At 38.6% G+C, this 24086-nt stretch overlaps 1 protein-coding gene and 1 long non-coding RNA gene across 2 annotated transcripts in view; one reads left to right on the top strand and one right to left on the bottom strand.

Moving 5' to 3' along the window:
- Positions 1–4889: 4889 nt before the first annotated feature.
- Positions 4890–24086, top strand: part of LOC126092048 (uncharacterized) — a 124475-nt gene continuing 105278 nt past the window's right edge. The window contains exon 1 of the long non-coding RNA XR_007521297.1: positions 4890–5091. This is a non-coding gene — a long non-coding RNA (uncharacterized LOC126092048). The remainder of the gene's footprint in view (positions 5092–24086) is intronic.
- LOC126092046 (protein unc-80 homolog) overlaps positions 19328–24086 on the bottom strand; it is a 1190994-nt gene continuing 1186235 nt past the window's right edge. Inside the window, exon 66 of the mRNA XM_049907452.1 lies at positions 19328–20436. Within this exon, the coding sequence (XP_049763409.1) occupies positions 19972–20436 (465 nt within the window). The 3' untranslated portion in view covers positions 19328–19971. The remainder of the gene's footprint in view (positions 20437–24086) is intronic.

Genomic DNA, 24086 nt, shown 5'->3' with positions numbered 1-24086 from the left:
GCATCTAAGCTGATAGCTACCCTTTGTTTTCTGTTGTGTAAGTATAATGTTAACTAATTTAAAGCATTGTCCTTAATCCCATATTTGTATAATTTGTAAATAAGTAACTCATGGTTCACAGAGTCAAATGCTTTTGTGAGATCACAGAAGATATCTGCAACTTCATGATTCTTGTTTTGTTTGTTTGGGTATATTTATTTTATCGTAGATCCCAGTTCTATTTAAAAGATGGAAAGAATTTTGTGATATTTGTTGTTTAATTTTTCATAGTTAGATTTGCTACAGCATAAAAGTTAAGTGTTTTTCAGTCTCTAGAGGAGGAACTTGGAGTCAGTCGTTGGGAGAATTACCCACTGTCTTCGTCACTGAAGAATAGGCACGGAAACAGCAGTTTATGAGCTCAGGTGGTATTGTTGACAGCAAATTATGAGCTCAGGTGGGTGGCTTTCGCACAGCCGAATACCAAGGTTATTACTAAGGAGGCGAAACGGATCTATGTACAGAGTTTATTCTCAGCGGTACTGGTACAATTACTGCGAATCAGTTCGTGATTGGAGCAGTGTGGAGCAGTGGATGGAAATTTATGCTTTAGTGGTTACACATATTTGAATTGCGGAAGAATCAAAATAACTGAAGGAAGCCGTTATAAAATTTAATCAATTGAAATACCGATACGACTCAAAGGGATAAAATCAGGAGCAAAAGTTACGAAGAACGAGAATATTAAGGTTCTTATAATTTTCAGCGGAAACAAGTTAAAACCAAAGGAAAATGTATCGAAATATTTAACTACATGTAATACGAGCGTTGGAAAATAGGGTTATATTTTCCAGGAATGTCGAGTATTTATTGCAATAAACCAAATGTCATTTGTAGCGAGGTCGAAATCGAGACAGAGTGTCAACATAGAATAAAAGGACACTGTAGCTTTTCACTTGTAAGCCTCCAACTGTTGTAGAATCATTGAATGAGGAAACGCCATGGATGACAAGAAGCCACCTCGATTATGAGGGTTTATCACCGAGGGTCAGGGGAGGACAGTTACCACGCTGTCCACTGCTCCAGAAAACTAAAACTGTGACATTTGGATACTACTAATATTGTGCTGCAGCACAGAAACAAACCAGTCAACTGAGTATCTGTTTGAAGAATACCTGTACGTGTAATCAATAGCCTGTGTATCCACAGTCTTTTGTCATGGAATCTGAAAAAGCAACACACTGTTCACAATGCAACTAATAATGTTGCACTACACCTGCCTCCCTCCCTCCCCCAACCTCGTCTTTAGCTCAGATCCTGTTCTTATTTAATTATATTTACTTGAGAGGATACTAGTATCAGATGGTGCCACTTTTTTCAGGTTAAGGAAGGAACATTAGATCTTACAGGCTTTTGATATGTAGCAAACTCTTAAGAGCACTGACTTAGTTGGGCAAGATCGAGGGGCTAAAATTACTAATGGACTTGTTGAGAGAAACAACAATTGTTTACATGATTTTAGATAAAGTACTCAAATACCACAGCACATTTGACATGTCACTTATGCCGCAGGATTGTAACAGAAATATCCAAGTATATCTGATCATGTGTTATACTCTTAGGGATGGTTCCTTTTGTTTTAAGGACCCTAGGCAAGTATTTAGTTGACATGCTGACCTCCTCCCACAAAAAAAGAAAAAAACCAAGTGATACCCCTCCATTCCCAAGAAACAACTCTATTAATTGGGATTTCAATTTTTACATGGATAATACAACAATGTCAGATGTTGGTTCAAAAAATCTTTGAAATTTAATTGTTAAGAAAGAGAAGTGTGAGAATTAATAACAGTCCACATGCTCTCATGTTCTTCTGACACAGAACATTGTTTTCTCCATTATGTCACACACACCAATAGAAATAATGTTAATGCTTTAGGTAAAATGCTGTTCAAGAGTTTTGTTATTTAGAATTTTGATGGTACCTTTTAAATCATTTTTGACCACCCAAGCCAATTTACGCAAGAAGGCGTATGACAAACATATTAATAAAGTGTTAACTTATAAAGTAGGCGAAAAGGTCTTGCTAAAAACACACTTTAAACCATCGTTGCTCTTACACAAAAATCGAAAATGGCAAAGTCTTTTTGAGGGACCTTACGAGATCCTTCGTATACCGCATACAGGTTGTTATCTGATTTCTGATCCCGCAAATGGAAAAATAAAAGGGTTATACCATCACTCTGATCTTAAAAAATATCATGCTACAGAATAAGTCAAAAGGAAAGCTTTATAATGGCAAGAGAAGGTTAGCCGCTAGTGACTAAGTGATCAACTGAATGACTTCGTAAAAAAAAAAATTAATGCTTACTTAGAATAAATTACACAACAGTGAGTCTATCTTGCTATACAGCAGAGAATTTAAAATATGTTATCTTGAGCCATAATTTAAGTACAGACAAGCGATAAATAATAATTTAAAAAAAAATTCTTGTTTAACAAAAAAAGTGATCAACTCCAAGAACTCTAGTTTTAAGATTTAGTTTTAAGGAGATAATATTTAAAAGAGAGAAATGAAATATAAAGCGAAGGATGTGCCTAACAAGCCGGCTTCTGCGATATGAAATGCTAAAGAAATGAAAATATAACATAGTACGTAAGGAATTTTTTTTTAGTTCAAGGAGCAATGATCGAGAAATGAAATTTATTTTCGTCAAGGACAAGGGTCGCTTGACAATTATTGGTTCCTGATCCCACTAAAAAGGAAAACAAGTAACTAGTTTATAAGTCAGCTATGTCTAGATTAAGTTCTAATGTACATAAAAATCTGGAACAGGTTCATCTCTGCAATAAAATAACGTAATGTTCACGAAGCACGTGAGTTACTTGTAAGTACCACCATCACCACGAAAGCGCTATCCTTCAGCTAGATAAACAAAGTAGCATTAATTGTAGTTGAAATACGCAGGTCAGATACATTCAAAGCCATAAGTGAAATAAGTACCAAGTATAAGAGCGTAAGTGGCAAGGACAACGCAATGACTTAAGGTCATATATTGAGGTCAATGCAGTGTAGCGCAAGCAGGCGTCAAGGCGAGAATAAAATGACAATGAAACCGCCGGCAAAACAAAGCAGCTAGTTTGTAATTGGAGCGCGTACACAGACGTACGGCGCAAAGGAAAATTAATTTCTAAGTCATAAGGAACAAGGAGTTGTTTGCTAGATTTCTTCTTCTATGTACTATTATATCTATGTCTTTCTTCTGAATTTGTGTAAATATCCTAACCCGCCTAAACCCGTCCCGTAGACTTGACGTCACAGATTGAGAAATGCGATTGACGTGGAAGGCTGGTTTGGCATACGATTTTCAAAAGGAAACGCGTGAACGAAATCGGGAAAAGCTAGTTTTGAAATGTCTTTATTTTTCCTTTTAAAGTCAATCCGAGACGCAAACCGAGATCGCGATAAGGAATTTGAATATTTTCTTGAATGGTGTTCTGTTCTCATGTGAGAGGGCGATCAAATGTGACTGATTGATCCTCACATCTAGTAAAAGGGAAATTTTTGTTGAAATGACAGTGATAACTTTAATGACTCTAATAAATAAAAAGAACGATTCAAATGAATTAAAATAATAATAATAATAATAATTGCTAACAGATCGGAGAAACTAATGTATTGTGACTGTGAACTAAAAGCATAATTAATCTTAGAGAAAGATGATGAACAATGTAAAGCGAAATGTTAAGGTAGTTACCAACAAAGTAACAGAAATTGAAATGGACATGATAATCAAAGCTCTGAATTAGCAAGCTTCAAAGTGAGACAAACTATTTGATTATAAACTGTAAAAAAATTGTGTACATAGTAGTGTATAAGTGAAGGCTTAAAATGGTGTGGAAGTCTGCCACAGACACGAAGCAATGCATCGTTGTTATAAGTAAGTGATAATTTCATTCACGATGAAGATAAAAAGTGATAAACGTGCAGAAAGGCCGACGGACAATGATAGTCCGGTTGTGTAACCGAAGGCGGTGATGTGATTACGTGCAGTGCATCGGAAACCAAGTGTGTTAGCTGCTTTGCAAAGTGCGAGCGCTAGCCTACCTTAAAATCTTCAAAATCGGCTGGAAAATGTTGAGACAGGTATGGTTTCAATGGAGTCTCTGTCCCTGGCAATCCTCGTCCCTCCGCTCCAGCTCAGAAAACCACAACACCATCGACGCAACGTGTTCGCTGAACCGTGCGCGGAAAAGCTGAAGTACCGCGTGGAGGCTAGTGAGCGCCTCTAGTTGCGATTCAGCTTTAACAATCAGCCTGTGCCAACGTCCATCGACGCAACAAACGCGTTAAATTTAAAGTGATGTACTAGCACAGCACTCCCGCTGCAGTTCGACGAAACGGACTTTCCATGAAAGCAGCTCCTAAAATAAAAGACTCTTATATGAGTTCACAACATATCACATACTATGCTAATGTTATATTCCGTGAATGAAATGCGAACAGCCAAACCACACGCGAATAGTGACAAAGTCAAATTCCTATGAATCCCAAGTCCTAAAATTAGATTTAAGCTTAGATTTTTGGCTAATGGGTATTTATATTTTTTTGTTACATGTAACGTGTATACGTAACGTGATTGCCTTATCATTTTAAATCATTCACTAATCGAGCAGTCGCTCGGCAACAGCTACAGCTAGCAAATAATGTTGCGAGAATGTAAAAGGTGAACGACCTGTTACGTAACTTGTTTATTGTCGAAGCGCCGTCAGAGATGGAGTGAGTTATTGACTTTGAAACCCGCGGCGCGAAAAACGGACAGAAGAAGAACACTTTTACACATTTTTTTTTTTTTTTTATGTACGAGGTATTCTCGATGAACAGTTACTCATTCTTCTCTTGTCTCCTGTAACTTGTGTCGGACGCGCATGTCTTGCCGCCGTATTATTATCGTTAAAAAATAATATTGTTTTAGTGTAAAGTAAATGTGTAATACTAAAAGTGCTTAGCAGTAGATTTATTGTGCGACGTGTATGTGAAAACGTCAAAGGAATTGTTTTCATTACGAGAAGTGCCAGTCAAAACGGAATCCATGTTAAATCCTTTATTGCAGTGTAAGTTCGTCTATTAATTGCCATAAATTCAGACTTAATGGAACTGGTGTATGGACTATTTATTTAATATAGAATCTATGTCTCACTCCTTCATGAAGTTATTTAATTTTCTTTATGTTTCTGCCAAATAGAGAGTTCACAGTCACGAATTCTTTCGTCGAGTTCGAACGGAAGTTGCATGCGGCGAAATATTTTCTGCGCGCCATATTCTACTGGTAAATACATGATAAACTACGGTCCCTTAGGAAATTCATGTTGAGCTATCCAAAAAATAATTATATTTTAAATAGGCATTTTCTCTCCTCTGCAATGCAACTTCCGACTGATCAGACGATCAAACAAGAAACAGCCGCACACGGTCGGCGTTCGCAAACATGTTTCCACCGCTGATTATAGCTACATGTTACAGCACAAAAGTAAACATATAGTTATAATTAGCGACTACGAACGGGGACATTTATAACTGTATGTTTATGTATACACATGACGTAAACATATCGTTATAAAGTGTTGCAAGAAATAAATCCCCACTACCGGTTCCTTGAAATTATTTACCATGTGAAACAGTACTTTGAGGTTTGGGTACTTCCGTGCACTGTGCTCTGTGAATCATTAGTGGTGCAGAGTTGGAGGGCTGTCGTAACGGTGAATGGTGAAGTAGTTTTCTTTGTAATCATGCTGATGTTTGAACTTGTGTTCACTGGGAAGTAGCTGTGCATGTTGAGATCGTAGACATACAATCTATGGCCCTCTCCCTCCAATGTCAGAGGCAGGAGCAATGTGAGGCATGCGTTTGACACATGCGTGGCAGTTGTTGGTGACTTGTTGATGTGGCTTGGTCGGGTACACGTAGTGTGACCCACATGTGGAGTTTGGGAACTCTCAAGGCTGACAGCAGTTTCTCAAGGTGGTGCCAAACTGACAATAATACCAGCAGAGAATTGGCCTTGAGGTGGCATTAGTGCTCAACCAATCATTGCCATCTGATGCTGCAGTGGTGTGATTGTTTGGCCAGGTTGCCTTCTGAGGGGGCGCAGTGACATCATCGTCGTGTGTTGTCATAGCAGGTTGTGGCAAGTCGGTGGTCTTGGTGGTTGGCCTTGCCACACACTGTGTGGTATGGCATTTCATGTGGTGTTTATTTGTTGATGGTTTTGCATCATGGTAAACATCTTATTAGCTAGAACTAATTTTTTCTCCAATGTGGTCCTGCCTCATGGGCAATCATTGCCATTTCTAATTGTAGTGGAAGTTTCACTAACTGCCATGTCCAAAGAGCTGTGCGCGGCATGAGACCTGCATCAAGTGTTGTCTGCAGCTGATGCCAGATAGGGTTGATAGAAGAGATAGGGAAGATCCAACGGAGAGCAGCGCGCTTCGTTACAGGATCATTTAGTAATCGCGAAAGCCTTACGGAGATGATAGATAAACTCCAGTGGAAGACACTGCAGGAGACACGCTCAATAGCTCGGTACGGGCTTTTGTTGAAGTTTCGAGAACATACCTTCACTGAGGAGTCAAGCAGTATATTGCTCCCTCCTACGTATATCTCGCGAAGAGACCATGAGGATAAAATCAGAGAGATTAGAGCCCACACAGAGGCATACTGACAATCCTTCTTTCCACGAACAATACGAGACTGGAATAGAAGGGAGAACCGATAGAGGTACTCAAGGTACCCTCTGCCACACACCGTCAGGTGGCTTGCGGAGTATGGATGTAGATGTAGATGTAGAAGGCTTGGACATAGTCTTGTCGGAAAGTTAACATATGCACTTTGAGATAGTTCATATCCAAAGTCTAACAGAGGTTTATCCAGCTGTTGCCATGTTGAGGATGGGTTAGGGCTGGATCTTTTATGCAACACAGAACCCATAGCCACCGTGCAGTCATATTTTACTACTGGTTGGTAACTGTCACACTGATTGCACTGCTGAAACACTGCACTCGCATTCATCCATGTCACAGAGTCAGGAGGGGACGGTGGAGCAGTATGTCCAACAAAATGTGGCAGCATTGTTTGTGCACGTTAACTGAAGTGAAACAAACACTTACTCATTGTGGTACACAGCTGACAGGTCACCAATATGGTAGAATCCTCCAGGAGGTGTAAGGAAAGTTCCAGTAATGGAGATGAGAAAGTTGTGAGCCGAAAATACTTTATTGCAATCAAATGATACAAAGGCATCACTGCACTGTTGCATGTCTCACTGCACACTGAAGTTTTGTTTGTTGCACAGATGTTCCTGTTCGCCATCCCTACTCAAAAACTCAGATTCCTGTGGATATGATGGCATATCAAGTAGGATTCTAAAATAATGTGCAGACTTAATCAGTTATATATTGTGCTGTTTGTGTAACCAGTCTATGGAAACTGGTGTGTTCCCAGATAGATTAAAACATGCAGTAGTGATGCCAATCCACAAAAGTGGAGCAAGGGATGAAATATCCAACTATCGGCCCATCTCCCTGCTGCCAGTATTCTCAAAGGTATTGAGAGAATAGTGTATGATAGGATTTATAGTCACACTACACAAAATGGCTTACTGGCTCCTACACAGTTCGGCTTTCGTAAGGGCTCCTCCACAGACAGAGCTATATTTAACCTAACAGATGACATTTTAGGTGAACTAAATTACAAAAGGTATCCAGTGGGGATATTTTGTGGCCTTGCCAAGGCATTTGATTGTGTAGATCACAACACACTCTTAATAAAGCTCCCACATTATGGCATTAAAGACAAATCTTTGACTTGGTTGGAATCATACTTACAGAAAAGGAAGCAAAGGGTTGTCTTAAGGGGGACAGGAACAGCATTAACATCAGACTGGGGAAATATAAAGTATGGAGTCCCACAGGGCTCAGTTCTTGGGCCATTAATTTTCCTGATCTACATTAATGATCTACCAATCACAATTAACAACAGAGCAAAAATAGTAATGTTTGCCTACAATACAAGTATCCTCTTAAAAGGACCCATCTCCACAATGCAGAATACAGCCATGACAGTCTCTACTCAAGTACACAAATGGTTCACTGCGAATAGCCTAACCTTAAATATTTCAAAAACCAATATGATACAGTTTCTGACAAAAAAATAAAGCTCCTGAAATACATGTTAACAATCACAAAATTAATGAAACCAGACATATAAAATTCCTAGGTATCCAGATAGACAGTCACCTAAGATGGAAAGAACAAATTGATCAGTTGGTCAAGAAACTTAGCTCATCGTGCTTTGCACTAAGAGCTCTCCATCAGTTAGTAGACAGAGAAATAATGTTGTTGCCATACTTAGCATATTTCCATTCTGTCCTCTCCTATGGCATAATCTTCTGGGGAAATGCTGCAGGTGTTGAAAAAGTCTTCAGAATACAAAAACGAGCAGTGAGGCTAATATGTGGGGTCCCTAATGGGACATCTTGCAGAGGTCTCTTCAAATCTCTCAGGATACTTACCATCACAGGTCAGTATATATACTCACTGATGTTATTTGTAGCCAACAACAGGGAACTGTTTCAGAAAAATTGTGACATCCACAACCATGACACAAGAAAGGTGAAAAATTTTCATCAAGGCTCTGCATCTCTCACTTAAGTACATAGGGGAGTTACTGAGTCAGGTATAAAGGTCTTCAATAAGCTCCCCATCAATATAAAAAAGGAAATAAATAATGTACAGGTTTTCAAAAGGAAACTAAAATTATTTCTCATCGAACAAACTTTCTATAAAATGAATGAATACATAGAGTTATGATGTACAAGAATGGGGGAAACTGCCTAAGAAAAGCACTCCCTTAAAGATAAAGTGTGATGATGTTACTTGTAGTTTAACTGAAATTGTGGTGATAAAATGTAAATTTATCTGTTTCATTATGAGAAAATGTGAACTCCCATGTATCCCACTCTCTTGAGCATTCACTTAAACCTCTTCTTAAGGAATGCAGTTAAAACTTGTATTCATTCAAACCATGACCATGAAGAAAATTTACTTCCTTATATATGTCAGTAGCATAAAAATATGCACTGTCACTTACTCTGCTATTTTAAACAACCACTTAAACTGTTTTTGGCATAATGCAGGCTTTAATACTGCATGCAAGTAATTGTTCTTGTCAAATAAACCAATGTCTGTGCAATGTGATGTATAAATGTTGATGTACTACTGTAATTGCATCAATTGACTTGTCCTATATTACTTGTACACTGGCTGTATAATATGTAATCAACAGGACCAAATAAATAAATAAAAATAAATAAACAAATACTCTCTCTGCCCAGTGATACTTCTGCCTAAAAAGCAGTGCTATGTGTACTTACAGTAAAAGTGCTGACAGAAAGTCATTCCATAACCATTTCAAACAGTAAAAAGAATTCTAGTCAAAATAATCTGTGAAGCCAAGGAAATTTACAATCAACAGTTCATACCCAAATCAAGCTACAAATCAAAATCCATATGGAAAGTCATCAGTGAGATGGTTGGTAAGAAAGACAAAAGTTGCCCAATAATAAATACTAAAAATGAAATTGGTGATATCTCTGACCTTAAACAATTACAGGATATACTTGACAAACATTGTTGATAAACTTCCTTCTTCAATCAGCCCTTCGTACCTGCTTGTCGCCCAGACCTGGTGTTGTACCCAAGATCATTGTTTCTTCATCTAGGCACACCTAGTGAAATTTGCAGTACTCTTAACTCTCACTAATCTGGCCCTCAGTAGTTCAGCCTCTTAGTAATCTGGCCTGTAGTGGCTCAAGCAGAAATGACATGCTCAACAATGAATTTGTGGCTTTTTTTTGCAGTTTAGTATCATGGCTTCTAAAAGGAAACATGTTACAGTGGATCTCAAGCAGAAACTCAAAATTTCAGATAAGCTGAGCATATGTTCTTCACAGAAAGCTATTGCTGCCCTACTGGAAGCTATTCTGATAGTTGCAATGCTCCCAGTCATCCTTTGATGTGACTCCAAAGTCCGATGCTGTACAATCACTTTTTCTTCCAACCTATGTGACAGGTGTGATGTAGCTCAAGGAGCAGGGGAATTTTGGAATCAAACTTCTTTATTGATATGCTCTTCTCGTCTCCTTGCTGAATGAGTGTGAAAAAGACTCTACCAAGGCTATGTTGAAGGTGAGGGAAGCACTCAACTTACATGAGGTTGTTTTCCAAACAGCAGAAGCATGGGATACATTAGCAAAACTACCAAAATGAAGAGCTGGAGAACAGTCCACTCTTTTCCATCTGTTGATGCAAAGTTGGAGCCAGTACTGGGCAACAGCAATGAGCCAGTCAATTCAGAATCATTAATCGCTGGTGCTTATTTTTGTTGATATGGCCCACAATCTTTCAGCACAAGTAGAAACTGAGAAGAGGATGTTGCTAAGTGGTTGAATGAGGAAAGCTGTGAGACAGGCCATACTTTAACAGATGAAGAAATAATCAGAAGTGTGCAGGAAAGTAATGATGAAAATGAAGAAGAAGACGACACTGGAGGAGAGAGCATGAAAATTTCTCATACTGCTGGAGCTGAAGATGTTTCCCTGGAGCCCAGCAAGAAACAACCATGTGCATGCAGTACCTGTGTTAATGCATGTGACCTGGTTGCACAATGAAGCATGCCACCATCACATATCTTCACTGTGCAAACTAAACCTTTGGGACATGTTTCATAGTGAGTTATACTGCTGTATCTGTACACACTGAAGGACTAAGTTTTTTTGTGAAAAGAAATGTTTCTTTGGATTTAATAAAGTATAGTCCTTATGTGTTCAAACTAAATTTAAGAAACTATCAATAATCTGGCACTTCTGCTAATCTGGCATTCATATGTGCAAGGAATGGCCAGATTAGTGAGAGTCTAGTGTATTATAGTGCAGAAGTAGATGTAGACTGAAATCACTTTCTGCCCGTCGTGGTAAAAATATACACAATGAAATATAATAAAAAGTGGAGAAGATACATCCTAATTTAGTCATAACATCAGGAAAGTGCCATGCAATAAGGAATGAGGGAAAGTGCTGTAAAATAAGGAACAATTTCCCATTCAAATGAGAAAGCAGGGAGAGCAATAGAAGGAATATGTTTATAACAATCAGATTTCATCAAAAATCCTTAAGAAAACTGATCCCCTATCATCATGTTGCACAACAAATGCTTCCATTCAGTCACTCGGGAGCAACTGCTGCAGAAACTGTAAAATCTATTTGTACACGTATTGCATATAATGTTTGAGAGAACCCAGAGCAGTGGTGTGGTGGTTCACAGCTCACAGTGAGGTCCTGGAATTAGATCAACAGGATGAGAGAAAAACTTTATTACTACCTACTGCACTCTCTTGCAAAGAGAAGTGGCAAATATAGTCACAGAATAAAATATTTCGTGGTGGTCATGGAAGGCTTAAGTTATCAACAAAAATAAGCGCAGTAATTTTCTTATGAAAAAGGAGTAGAATAAATGTTTAGTTCCTACTGTATTAAGACTGGTACTCATGCTCTCAGCAAAGAACTGTATAGACTATCTTTGAATAAAGTTGAACTATAGTGTATTCATTGAATTATTCAAAATATAATAGAAAATTTGAAGGGAAATATGTGAAAGATAGTTGTAGAGAACATTGATTTAAGCAGATTTCAGGGTCACATAATTTTGAAAGACTACAGTAAAATAAAGACTGATGTAGTGATTCACTTGTTGCTACCTGCTTCATTATACCATAAATTATTTGATTTTTCTGTGGGTGTGTATTTATGAAAGAATTATTTTGTTTATATCCCTACTCATGTGAAACATCTATGGAAATTCTGAAGCAGCCCCAGAAGATTGTTGCACAGTGCAGTGCACAACTGTTTTGTTGAATAAGTTTATGCCTGTCTGCACAGTGTGCCAGGCATGTAGCAACTGAAATATGCAAACTAAAAAGCCTGCCTTTAGTACAAAATATAATTTATGAGCTTTCTTCATGAAGACAGTGAGGACTCTTTGTCATCCTTTCTTTGCAATATGTGTCTCAAGTCTACAGTGACTCTACAGATTTAAATAAAGTTCTTTTAACATCCAAGAGGCATGGATTTCAGTCACCATGACTTGGTATTCTTACTCCCCCTGCATGTTCTCATTTCACGTAGGCTAGGCCATCTTCATGTAGACTTGAATCATTACATCACCTCTGGAAAGCTTTACAGATATATCAATCAATCACTTGCACAAGTTATTGAGAACTGTCATTCTTTATCTGAGATTTCTCTCCTCCATCATCTTCTTTAACAGTCAAATGGAGTACATGATACCAGTTTCATTACAAGACCCAGATATTCTAGTTTTTATTCTTCAATATGACACAAGCCCTATTGATTCCTATTGTTTTCAGATAATTTTCACATGTATTCCATTTCAGCTACCATGTTTGTAATATCCCGTCTAAAGCTACAATTTGAGAGTTTCTGATATGGCAATGAGTTCTATGTAGGTATTAAATAAGGCCAAGGAATAAGGCTGCAGCTATCAGTGAAATAGCAAAAGACCACTGAAAAGCAGTCTCAATAATGTGTGACCTGACACACTCAAAGCAACCAACTCACAGTTGATGAATTATCCATTTATTATGAGGAAAACAAGTGGAAGGCACTTCATATTATTGTACAGTAAAAGCAGGCACACCACTGAAGAGTAAATATGTAACTGGCACATGTGCAAATATTAAAGTATAATGCTCCTTTGAATAGGCTATGCAGCGTTCTCAGCCAACCTAAAAATGATACTCGCTGTAAGATGACACATCTGTTCATGATGTCAGTTATGTCGATGAGTATTTGAGAAATCACTTTGCCTCCAGATACTGTGAGTTGATCATTCTCTGAATCCAGTACTGTCTATTTTCCGTGGGACTGTGGTAATGAATGGTATGCTCCAAATTCTCTAGTATTTGCATCATCTCTGCATTACAACTGGTTTGGGATAAGTGTTTACACATTCCTCATTCTATCATCCTCTCCTTACACAGGGTGTATAAAAATAGTGGGCAATATTCAGAGATCAGATTCCTCATGGAAAAATGCAAAATGTCTACATGAAGATTGCTTCAAAAATGCATAGCTGACTTTTGAGACAGTCAGTTATGGCTTCTATCTCATTTGTGTGTGTTTGTGTGTGTTTCAATTGCTTCCTCAAAGTTCATGAATTGTATTAAGATATGTGATAACGTACTGTTTGAAGTCTGTTGTTGGTTGCCGTTCGTGCAACACTGTAATGTCACCACTGAGTGCCCAAATATACACAGTTCTTACATGATGCTACCTCAGTTCATCTTAATGCACATTATATTGGTCAGTGAATACACTGAAAAACACGAATGCTTTTGACTGAATTCGCATCTAATTTAAACTTATTCGATTTATTGCCCAGTGGAAAATGGAGCACTTAAAAATGACAAAATCTTTCTTATATATGGTGGTAAGAAGTCCTTAGTGGAATACAAAAACTACTCACTGAATAGTTGAGGTGCTTCGTCACCAACAGGCACTGAGAATGGTACTAGGTTCCAGGAAAGTCCTTATTCAGAGCTACAGAGTACAAATACACACACATAACTCTGTATGATTTCATTTGCCAGCTGACTACCTTGTGCTGGCACTGCAACTTGACTGTGGTGAGAGATTGTGTTAGGTGGAGTAGGCCAAGTCTCTGATGGCTCCATCCAAATCTCTGTCCATATGAAGCCCACTAACCAACAACGGTACCTTCATTTTGAGAGCTGCCATTCCCTCCATGCCAAAATGTGTCGCCCGTAGACTCCGGCCATCTGTGGATGGCATATCTGCAGTGATGAGCAATCGCTTGCCCAGTATGCTGGAGGTCTTCAGAGACAGGTATTCCCCATACCTAGCCCGCAAACAGGTTTACTGTGTTCTATGCCCGCATGCCTCTAATCCTCTGACCAGTCCACCAGGAACCAGGGACATCTCCCTCCCCACCCATTATTTTCCCAGACTGGAACAACCGAACCATATCCTTCACCTGGGCTTTCACTACTAATTATCACACCTCAAAATGAGGAAAATCCTACCCACAATCCTTCTCATCGCTTCAAAAGTAGTATTCTGCTCTTCCCATTGCTTCAAAAGTAGTATTCTGCTGCCCATTCAGTTATACAATATCCTAGTCCAGCCTTATGTCAACTGCTTATCCTATCCTACTGAACATGGTCACCTATGAAAGCAGTCATGTAATATACCAGCATTGCTGTAATTTCTGCATAGCAGCATTTTATGTGGGCAAACCACCAATCAGCTGTCCACCTGAATGAATGGTCACCACCATGCTGAATATGAAATGTTTTATTTGAATGACAGCTGCACAACCTCTGTCCCGAGGATCCTTTCTCCTGACATCAGATTCTCTGAATTACATGGATGGGGACTGTCCTTGCACCATATCCTTTGCTACTCTAATCCTTCTGGCTTCAGTGTCTGCTGGCCTCTGCCCCACACCCACATACACCAGTGTCCCATGATCATACACTCACGCCATCCTTTCCACAGTATCCTTTTTCCTCTGGTCTCTCCATTTTTAATCCACTCCTCCAAGTTATTATACACTCTGCGCAACTCCCCTGCCTGTGCTCAGGACAATGTCACTAGTGCAACATTCCTGCCCTGTGCATCTACTGCTTCCCCTTCCAACCATCCTGCCTGTTCCCCACCTACTTTCTCCCTTTACCGACTCTTTTTGATGTAACCCCTCAGCACAATAAAGCTGTAGGGCAGTCAGAATGTGGACCGCTGGGACAATGTAAGTAAACAAGTATATGTGCACTCTATAGCTCTGCAGAATGATAAATTAGAAAGCTAGCAACATTGTAATTCTTGTTTATGTTTTGATGACTAACTGCTGAAATATTTGTGGAGTTGTTACCATTACTTCTTAAATTACACTGCCTGATGAAAAAAGTGAAGCGCCAAGAAGAGAAGCAGGAAATGAAGTGAAACTTTACAAGTTAAGAGGAAATATGACATTATTCAAGTGAACACAAAATCAATTCAAATTTACAAAGAACTTGGGAGTATGAGCACACTTATCAGTATGATGTTACACCCTACATGGCCAGTATGCATGCAGTAATCTTGTAGAGCCAACAAATGAGGGTGAAGTGTTGAAAGTGGTACAAAGCTTGAAACCCAAAATGTCGGCTGGCCTAGATGAGGTGCCTGTGTCAATCATAACAAGGACAGCACCACAAATCGCAAAGCCCTTTGAACACATAGCCAATTTATCATTCAGTGAAGGAGCGTTTCCAGAAAGGCTGAAAATTTCAAAAGTGAAGCCATTATTTAAAAATGGCGACAAGGCCTTAGACAGAGTGACATCCAAAAAATTGCTGGGGATTCATGTGGATGAAAACTTAAATTTTAATGACCACGTAATAAAACTTGCACAGAAACTTAATTCAGCCTGTTTTGCCCTCAGAATTATTGCAAATGTTTGTACCTGAGAGGTTGCCAGAATGGCATATTTCGGCTATTTTCAATCTCTTGCCACATACGGAATAATATTTTGGGGTTCCACAACAGGGCGCCTAAAACAAATTTTTTTGTTGCAGAAGAGGGCCATCCGAATAATAACTCACAGTCATCCACAGACACACTGCAAACCCATATTCAAAAAGCTTAGAATACTTACTATACCAGCATTATACATATACAAATGTGTGTTGTATGTCAGGACCCACATTGCAGATTTTCTGACAAATGCCGACTTTCATAACTACAATACCCGTAATAGCGCAGCACTCCATACTCAGCGAACATAAAGAACAAATACACAAAGGCATGTGAGCCATATCGGTGCAAAACTGTACAACGCACTGCCAGTCAACATCAGGCAGTTAGAATATGATAACAAATTTAAAACAGAATTTAAAAAATTTCTAGTAGAACAATGTTTTTATTCTGTAAATGACTATGTAGGTCAATAAATTTTTTCTGATGATATTTATAAAGGCAAAATGGAAAATACTCTATCTGTACCTAATCATTCATTACATTTACATACTTAAAGGACAGCTGTTGTGTGATGTAAATATATACTTAAGCGGTGTTGTGAATATAAGGACTTGCCGTTCAAGGAGGACAAAACTAAAGCCTTATGAAAAACAGACTATGCATTTAAAATAACAAGCAGGGATTTATATAGGCTATATTAATTTCAGTGTATTATTATTAACTTCATTGTATTACTCTGTTTTGTACTTTTTACGTATATATTGTTTGTGTCGCATTTCTTTGAAATGGCTTACATGTACCCTTAACAACATCCACACAATATTTATTGTCAACAGATGGATAAATAAAATAAATAAATAAATGTGTAGGAAGGGTGTCATGAAGCCGTTGTATCCTCACCTGAAGCAAGCTCGCCCACAACTGTTATAACTGGTCCTTCACATCCCAGATACTAGGACTGAAACAAGAGTTAATGTCCAAGTTGCTCTCACATGTTTTATCAGGGACAGACCCGGGGGTCTTGCTGGCCACAGGAGTACTTTAGCATCATGCAGACAGTTCATATAGACAAATATCATGTGTGCATAAGCTTTATCCTGTTGGAAAATGACAAATGATACTGTCAAATGTGAGATAACACATGAAGGTGCAGGATGACTGTGACATACCATTGTGCCATCAGAGTTCCCTCAATCATACCCTCAATCATACCCCATAGCTCCAAACACATTGATTCCAGGAGTAACACCACTGTGTCTCTCCAAAATATTGGAAGCATGGGACTTCTCCCCAGATCAATCCAATACTTACCAAAAATGGTCATCCAGGGTACTGCAGAACTGTGATTCAACCCTGAACACAGTGTGATACCATTCATCAGACAATGCGACACCATTCATCAGCAGTCATCATTTCTCAGATGTTAAGGTATTAACAGCACCCTATGATTGGGATGGCAGTTTCCTAGTCCAGCTACTGCAAAACCCAGTGGTGCAGGATGACATAAAATGTTGCAGGGAATTCATTACTTGTTCTTGGGTGGAAGGTGCAGATGAGAGCGGGTTACGATGTGCTTGGTTCACAATAGAGTGATCTTCCCCTGTGACAGTCAGATGTGGTCGACTAAAACCTTGACAATGAGTATGCCTGCCCTTGTGTTCCTGTGCTGTCCGATCTTGGGCTACTGTCACATATGAATCATCACAAATATGGATATTGCAAGATTCTACCAGCCAGCCAAACGGAGACTAACAGTGAGACTCCTTTCAAACTCTGTCAGGTGCTGATAATGCTATACCTCATTAGTAAATGACATATACAAGTCCTTCAGTGTGATCACTCAACATCTGACACTGTTCATGCCCATTACATGCTTTACCGGGCATGGTGAGAACACTTAAACACAAATAAGACTAATGCACTCTGGTAGCTGATCTCCTTATCACAGAGAATTGGAACTCTAATCATTTACAAAGCCACTGATTGTGTGTTTGTGGACAAAGTTACATTGAAATCTGACATGTCTTCTGGGTGCTTCACTTTTCTGGTTCAGGCAGTGTATTTATTAAGCATTTCTTCTTACACAAGATGTGAAGCCATGTAAGACAATAAAGCACTACACTAAGTGTATGCAGAATTCACTTTAACACCAAACTGAAGTATGTTTTACTTGTACCAAGGGTTGAGAACAAATTATAAATTGTGTAACATATTGAGTGTGATGAATTGTTGCTACAGTTGAAATGCTATGGATAACAAGTTCCATGACTCACAAACTAAGCATTCCCACTCATGATGCTATAATTTTTTCTTCTTGTTTCTCAAGCAATCACAAAACAAGATGTTTTGGTGATTATTAGACTGAACTCACAATTCCTACATGGACATTATGATTTGGTTTTCTGTAACTTCCTTAAATCAGGCAAGGAAAATGGTTCACTGGAAGGAGATGTGAGCAATTTCCATCCCAATTATTACCCTGTCAGGTTTTGTGCCCATCTCTAAAGACTCACTGTCAACTGGTGGTTCATAAGGAATTCTGCCCTTAAATACTGTCTAATATTTTCAAACACTTTATACAAATGACTGAAGAATTGTGCATTGATTGTTATTTACTGTGATATATATATCGAGAAAGCGCTGGTAGATAGACACAATAAAAAACACACAAACTTCAAGCTTTCGCAACCCGAGGTTGCTTCATCAGGAAAGAGGGAAGGAGAGGGAAAGATGAAAGGATGTGGGTTTTAAGGGAGAGGGTAAGGAGTCATTCCAATCCCGGGAGTGGTAATACTTACCTTAGGGGGAAAGAAGGACAGGTATACACTCGCACACACACATATCCATCCGCACGTGTATGGTATATGTGCAGATGGATATGTGTGTGTGTGTGTGTGTGTGTGTGTGTGTGTGTGTGCGCGCGCGAGTGTATACCTGTCCTTATTTCCCCCTAAGGTAAGTCTTTCCGCTCCCGGGATTGGAATGACTCCTTACCCTCTCCCTTAAAACCCACATCCTTTCGTCTTTCCCTCTCCTTCCCTCTTTCCTGATGAAGCAACTTTGGGTTGCGAAAGCTTGAAGTTTGTGTGTTTTTTATTGTGTCTATCTACCAGTGCTTTCTCGTTTGCTAAGTTACAGCATATTTGTTTTTTATATATATTTTTCCCACGTGCCTATTGGAAATGTGTCTGAAAATACCATTCCTTAAGAATTCTTTTACTAAGGAGGAAGGCATCTAGACATATCTACATCTATATCTACTCTCAGCAAACTACCTACACCTATGGCGTGTCATAAAGAATACTTCAGTACTGCCACTGACCCCCCCTCCCCTCCCTATGCACTTCTCTGTTCTATTTCAGGGGCACAGTTTTTTTGGTTATCAATTTTTAACTCATTCCACATAAAGTTAATTTTCAAAGATCACAGAAACTCCTCACTTCATGCAAAGAATTTCCCTTCTCATTGACTTTCTTATCTTGATACCATTGCCAAATTGCAGGAGAGGCTTTCAGGTGTAACTCATTGGAGACTTATATGTATTAACTGGATGACAAGCATGGTGGTGAAATTGGCAAGTTTTTGTAGAAGGCATCTAGTGTGTCTTTCAATTCTTGCTCTGAAGCCTGAGGATGCCTTTGAGCCAGAAGTGTGTAGAAAAATAAAAACAAGGTGAGAAGATATGGCATCTCAGTTCAGGTGACCATGCATAAGGATAAAGAACAATGCTATTAAAATAACTTGGTAATTACAGTTTTATTCAAACAGAATGAATGCAGCTAGAGATCAGTTATTTATCTTGTTAGAACATCATTTTTCAACTGCAATTTATACACTTTGACTTCAGTTAGGCATCAGTGCATTAACTTATGGCACCTCAATAGTATTAAAATATTGTTTCACCTATAATGTATCATAGGCTATCATCCAGTTACCAACTTATTATATAAATGTTTTATAACAAGTCCTACTAAAAACTGAAGGTACATCCGACACTGGAAAATGTGGGAGGAAAATATTCCTATGGGAGAGAAATTTTTATTACTGATCTACAGTAAAAAATAAATAAAAACTTGAAACTTTTTACTATTTTATCACTAGTTCAGCAGCTGTGAGAAATTAAAATCTAGCGTCTCAGTAAGACAGGGGAATATTAACCATTAAACAAAAAGAACACTGTAATGGAACTTCTTCTTACACTATGGATATAATTAAATCACAGGGCTGTATTTCACAAGCAAAGCAGATGCAAAATGTTTAATAATGAGATGAAATGAAATAAGATAGTGGTGGACACAGATATGTAACAAAAGTGGTTAGGATTACTCAGAGGTGCATACTTCAACACGACATTTAAATTAAGTCTTTCTACACTGTAAGCTCATATCAGTGTGTCCTCATCTTGAGTTTCAAATACCATCAACAATGAGTGTTGTGACGATGTACGATCACTGCGGCACAGCAATGCAGTCTCTTCTCCGCCAGTACTATTAGCTGAAGTGTCTGGTGAGCCAATGTGTGTTGTAGCTGCACTGCTTGTGGAAGGCATGTCTCGTCGCCCGGAATCTGGTGAAGGGCTTTCGATGGCTGTTGCCAGAGCTGAATATGACTCTCTGTATCCTGACATACTAGATGTAAGTGATACGTCATCCCAAGATACATCTTTTCCACCATCACTGCCTTCTCGAGTGAGGCGACTTGAAAGCCGCTGCAGCTGCGGAGGAGGCTGGTTTCCAGGAGCTGGTGGGATGCCAGTGACAGCCAATTCCAGAACAGGCATCTGGATTGTTGGTGACTGTCCTGGGACTTGTGGTATTTCCCTTGGTTCAATTTTGATGTGGGAAACCTTTTCAAGAGTTATTAAAAAAAAAAAAAACAAAAAAAAACAATTAACACTGTTTCAATGAAAAATTCAAGAACTGTAAACAAAGGATTAACACAGTATCCTAAAACAAAATTATACATAGTCACAATTAACTCCAATCATTTTCAATAGTCACAATCAACTCCAATCATTTTCATGGCATGGTCAAGAATATTCCAGTCACCAAATAATGAAAGCAAAAATTAAAGAATACCTATATGAGATATATAGCGGCAGCATTTTATCTACCAACCACTGAATCCAGAAAATGGTCAATGGGCTGAAATATGACTGCTAAAAATAGGTTTTAAATTTTAATCTTCAAGATCTTTTAAAAAGTCAGCAGTAAGTAATACACTTTGTGTGCTGTCTATCCTGACAAGATTCATCTGTATTTTGTTCTTGACAAAGGAACTAATTAAAATGTTCTGACAACTTAATATTCATTTCCTCTACTTGAATGTACAATGGTGTGCAGAAATTAAAGACGAAAATAACTTTCACTTGATGTATCACTGCTAACATAGCTCAATGAAACATCGCCCACACACAGACAGAACTAGTACAGTACAGTACACAAGGTAACTGAAAGAAATATGCAGTGAGACAAACAGAAATGAATTTTATTCAAAGATAATAATTACACTGAAGTCATTGTGATTCGTGATGGTCCTGTGGACATAACAGAGGGTGGGATATGGTTTTTAATATAGTGTGTAATCACCACGGACAGCAATGCATGCTCTGCAACTTGCTCCCATGCTGGCATCAAGTTTGGTAGAGAGTTCTTATGGTAAGGCATTTCAATCCCCCACCAGCACAGTTGACACCTGCTGGATGATTTTTGGTGCATGTGGAAGTGCTGCAATGTTTCAAGAGCTCCTCCACATGCGCTGTTCATCCATAAAAATGAAGTCAGAGCTGAAAGCACCCCTGAAAGGATGCATATGGAGAAGGAGTACAGTGTTCACAATAACAGTGACTGGTAATCGGACCATATTCAAAGATTTGGAGGTTTCTATGGCCATGTAATATTATACTTCTCCACACTGTAACACTTGGACTACCAAAATGATGATGATCGATAATGATGGCAAGAGGTGGAAACATGTAATGCAAACAGGAACACTGTCGAGCTTCATCATTTTGGTGATCCAGGTGTTGTATAGGGAAGCATAATATTGGCTGGGTATACTGATCTCCAAATCTTTGATACCCCAGTCGGCATTATTGTGACACTCTACTCCTTCCCCATGTGAATCTTTCTGGAGAGTATTCAACCATGACATTTCCTTTTTGTGGATGACAATGCACAGCTGTATCAAACAGCAGAGGTGGAGAAGCTCTTGGAATGAGAGGACATTCGGCAAATGGACTGGACTGACTTTTCCCCTGACTTAAATCTCGCTGAGCACCTGTGAGACATGGTGGGGAGATGTACTGCATCACATCCATGTGCACCATTGACCATCCATCAGTTGTCAACCACACTGGTGGAATACCCTACCACAAGAACTCCTTACCAATGTTGTGGCCAGCACAGGAGCATGTTGTAGAAAATGCAATGCTGTCTGTGGTGATCACACACCGTATTAAGAATCATTTCACATGTTTCATAATGCCCAGGGGACCATAATAAATAACAGTGACTTCAGTGTAATTATTGTCTTTGAATATAAATGTCATCTCTGTCCATCTCATTGTGTATTTCTTTCAGTTACCTTCTGTACTCTACTGTAGGACTTTCTTTCTGTGTATGGTCCAAGTTTCATCGAGTTATGTTACTTGGCAGTGACACACCACGTGAAAGTTAATTTTGTCCTTAAGTTTTGCACCACCCTAAAAGGAAGCACTGTACAATATACGAACAGAACATGTAAGCCAGCAAAAGAAAAATTACATAAATGTAATTCATCAGAATATCCAACTGATTGGTAACAACAAACTACCAGCAGAAGTTCTCCTAAGTGAAATACACTGAGACATATTGGCTAACTGAAAGTCAGATATGTAATTTGACAATAAAGGATTATATCTTATCCAGTTAATTCTTAGATGTAAACATAAAGGTGATGGAATTTCTATATACCATATATTAAAGCAACAAAGCTCATAAAGACTGTGCCAACAATGAATTTTTCATGTTTAATTGTACCTGAACTGACTTTGTAAGATCTATTATTGTTTTCACAGTGGAAAATCTTTTATGGAATCAAACTTAGGTCCTATAATAAGATTACTCTACTTTAAGCTACTTTCTCACAATATTTTGAGAACAGCAGAAAGTTGGGGATTGGTCTTTAATTAGAAGTGACACTCTATGTATCCAATGTTATAAACGAGAGTTGTCACTGCATACTTCACTCTTTCAGAAAATACAACTTGACTCATTAACTGGTTATTAAGGTAACTCAAGGGGGGCACCATCAAGTCAGCACAAGATTTTTCAGTGACCTAATGATTTTTGTAAAGTTAAAAGAGAGAGAGAGAAAGAGAGAGAGAGAGAGAGAGAGATAGAGAAAGTGATTCAGTGTTTTTTGAAATTCAACCCCTAAGGGGGTAAAATAGGGATGGAGGTTTTTATGCAAATACTTCATTATGAAAGCATTTTTAAAACAATCTCTGAAAATTTATGTTTGGCTTCTTGGTAGGAAATTTAAAAAAAAAAAAATGTGTTTCAGTGTTTTTTGGAATTTCAATCCCTAATTGCTCAGGTGAAACAGGGTATAAGACAGAGATGTAGTTTTCACTCCTGCTGTTCAATTTACACATCGAAGAAGCAATGGTAGAAATAAAAGAAAGGTTCAAGAGTGGAATTAAAATTCGAGGTGAAAGGATATGAAGAGTAAGATTTGCTGATGACATTGCTATCCTGGGTGAAAGTGAAAAAGAATTACAGGATCCACTGAATGGGATGAACAATATAATTAGTACAGGATTGGATTAAGAGCAAATCAAAGAAAGACAAAAGTAATGAGAAGTAGTTGAAACGAGAACAGCGAGAAACTTAACATCAGGATTGGTGATCACAAAGTAAATAGAGTTAAGGACTTCTGCTAACTAGGCAGCAAAATAACCCATGATGGATGGAGACTGGATGGCATAAAAAGCAGACTAGCACTGATAAAATGGACAATCTGGCCAGGAGATGTCTACTAGTACCAAACACAGGCCTTGATTTGAGGAACAAACTTATGAGAATGTATGTTTGGAGCACAGCATCATATGGTAGTGAAACATGGACTGTGGGAAAACCAGAAGAGAAGTGAATTGAAGCATGTTACAGACAAATGCTGGACTGATAAGGTAAGGAATGATGTTCTCTGAAAAATCAACAAGAAAAGGAATATATGGAAAACACTGACAAGAAGAGACAGGATGGTAGGGCATCTGTTAAGACATCAGGGAATAACTTCGTTGGTAGTACAGGGAGCTGTAGAGCATAAAAACTTTAGAGCAAGACAGAGAATGGAATACATCCAGCAAATAATTGAACATGTAGGTGGCAAGTGCTAGTCTGAGGTGAAGAGGTTGGCACAGGAGAGGAATCCATGGTGGGCTACATCAAAACAATCAGAAGACTGATGATGCCCCCCCCCCCCCCTCCCAAAAAATGGTGGCATGAAGTGGGG

This window comes from Schistocerca cancellata, chromosome 7, assembly GCF_023864275.1.
Source record: "Schistocerca cancellata isolate TAMUIC-IGC-003103 chromosome 7, iqSchCanc2.1, whole genome shotgun sequence".
NCBI classification, from domain to species: Eukaryota; Metazoa; Arthropoda; class Insecta; order Orthoptera; family Acrididae; genus Schistocerca; species Schistocerca cancellata.
The sequence above is the reverse complement of the archived record's forward strand: the minus strand, read 5'-3'. Positions and strand labels throughout refer to the sequence as shown.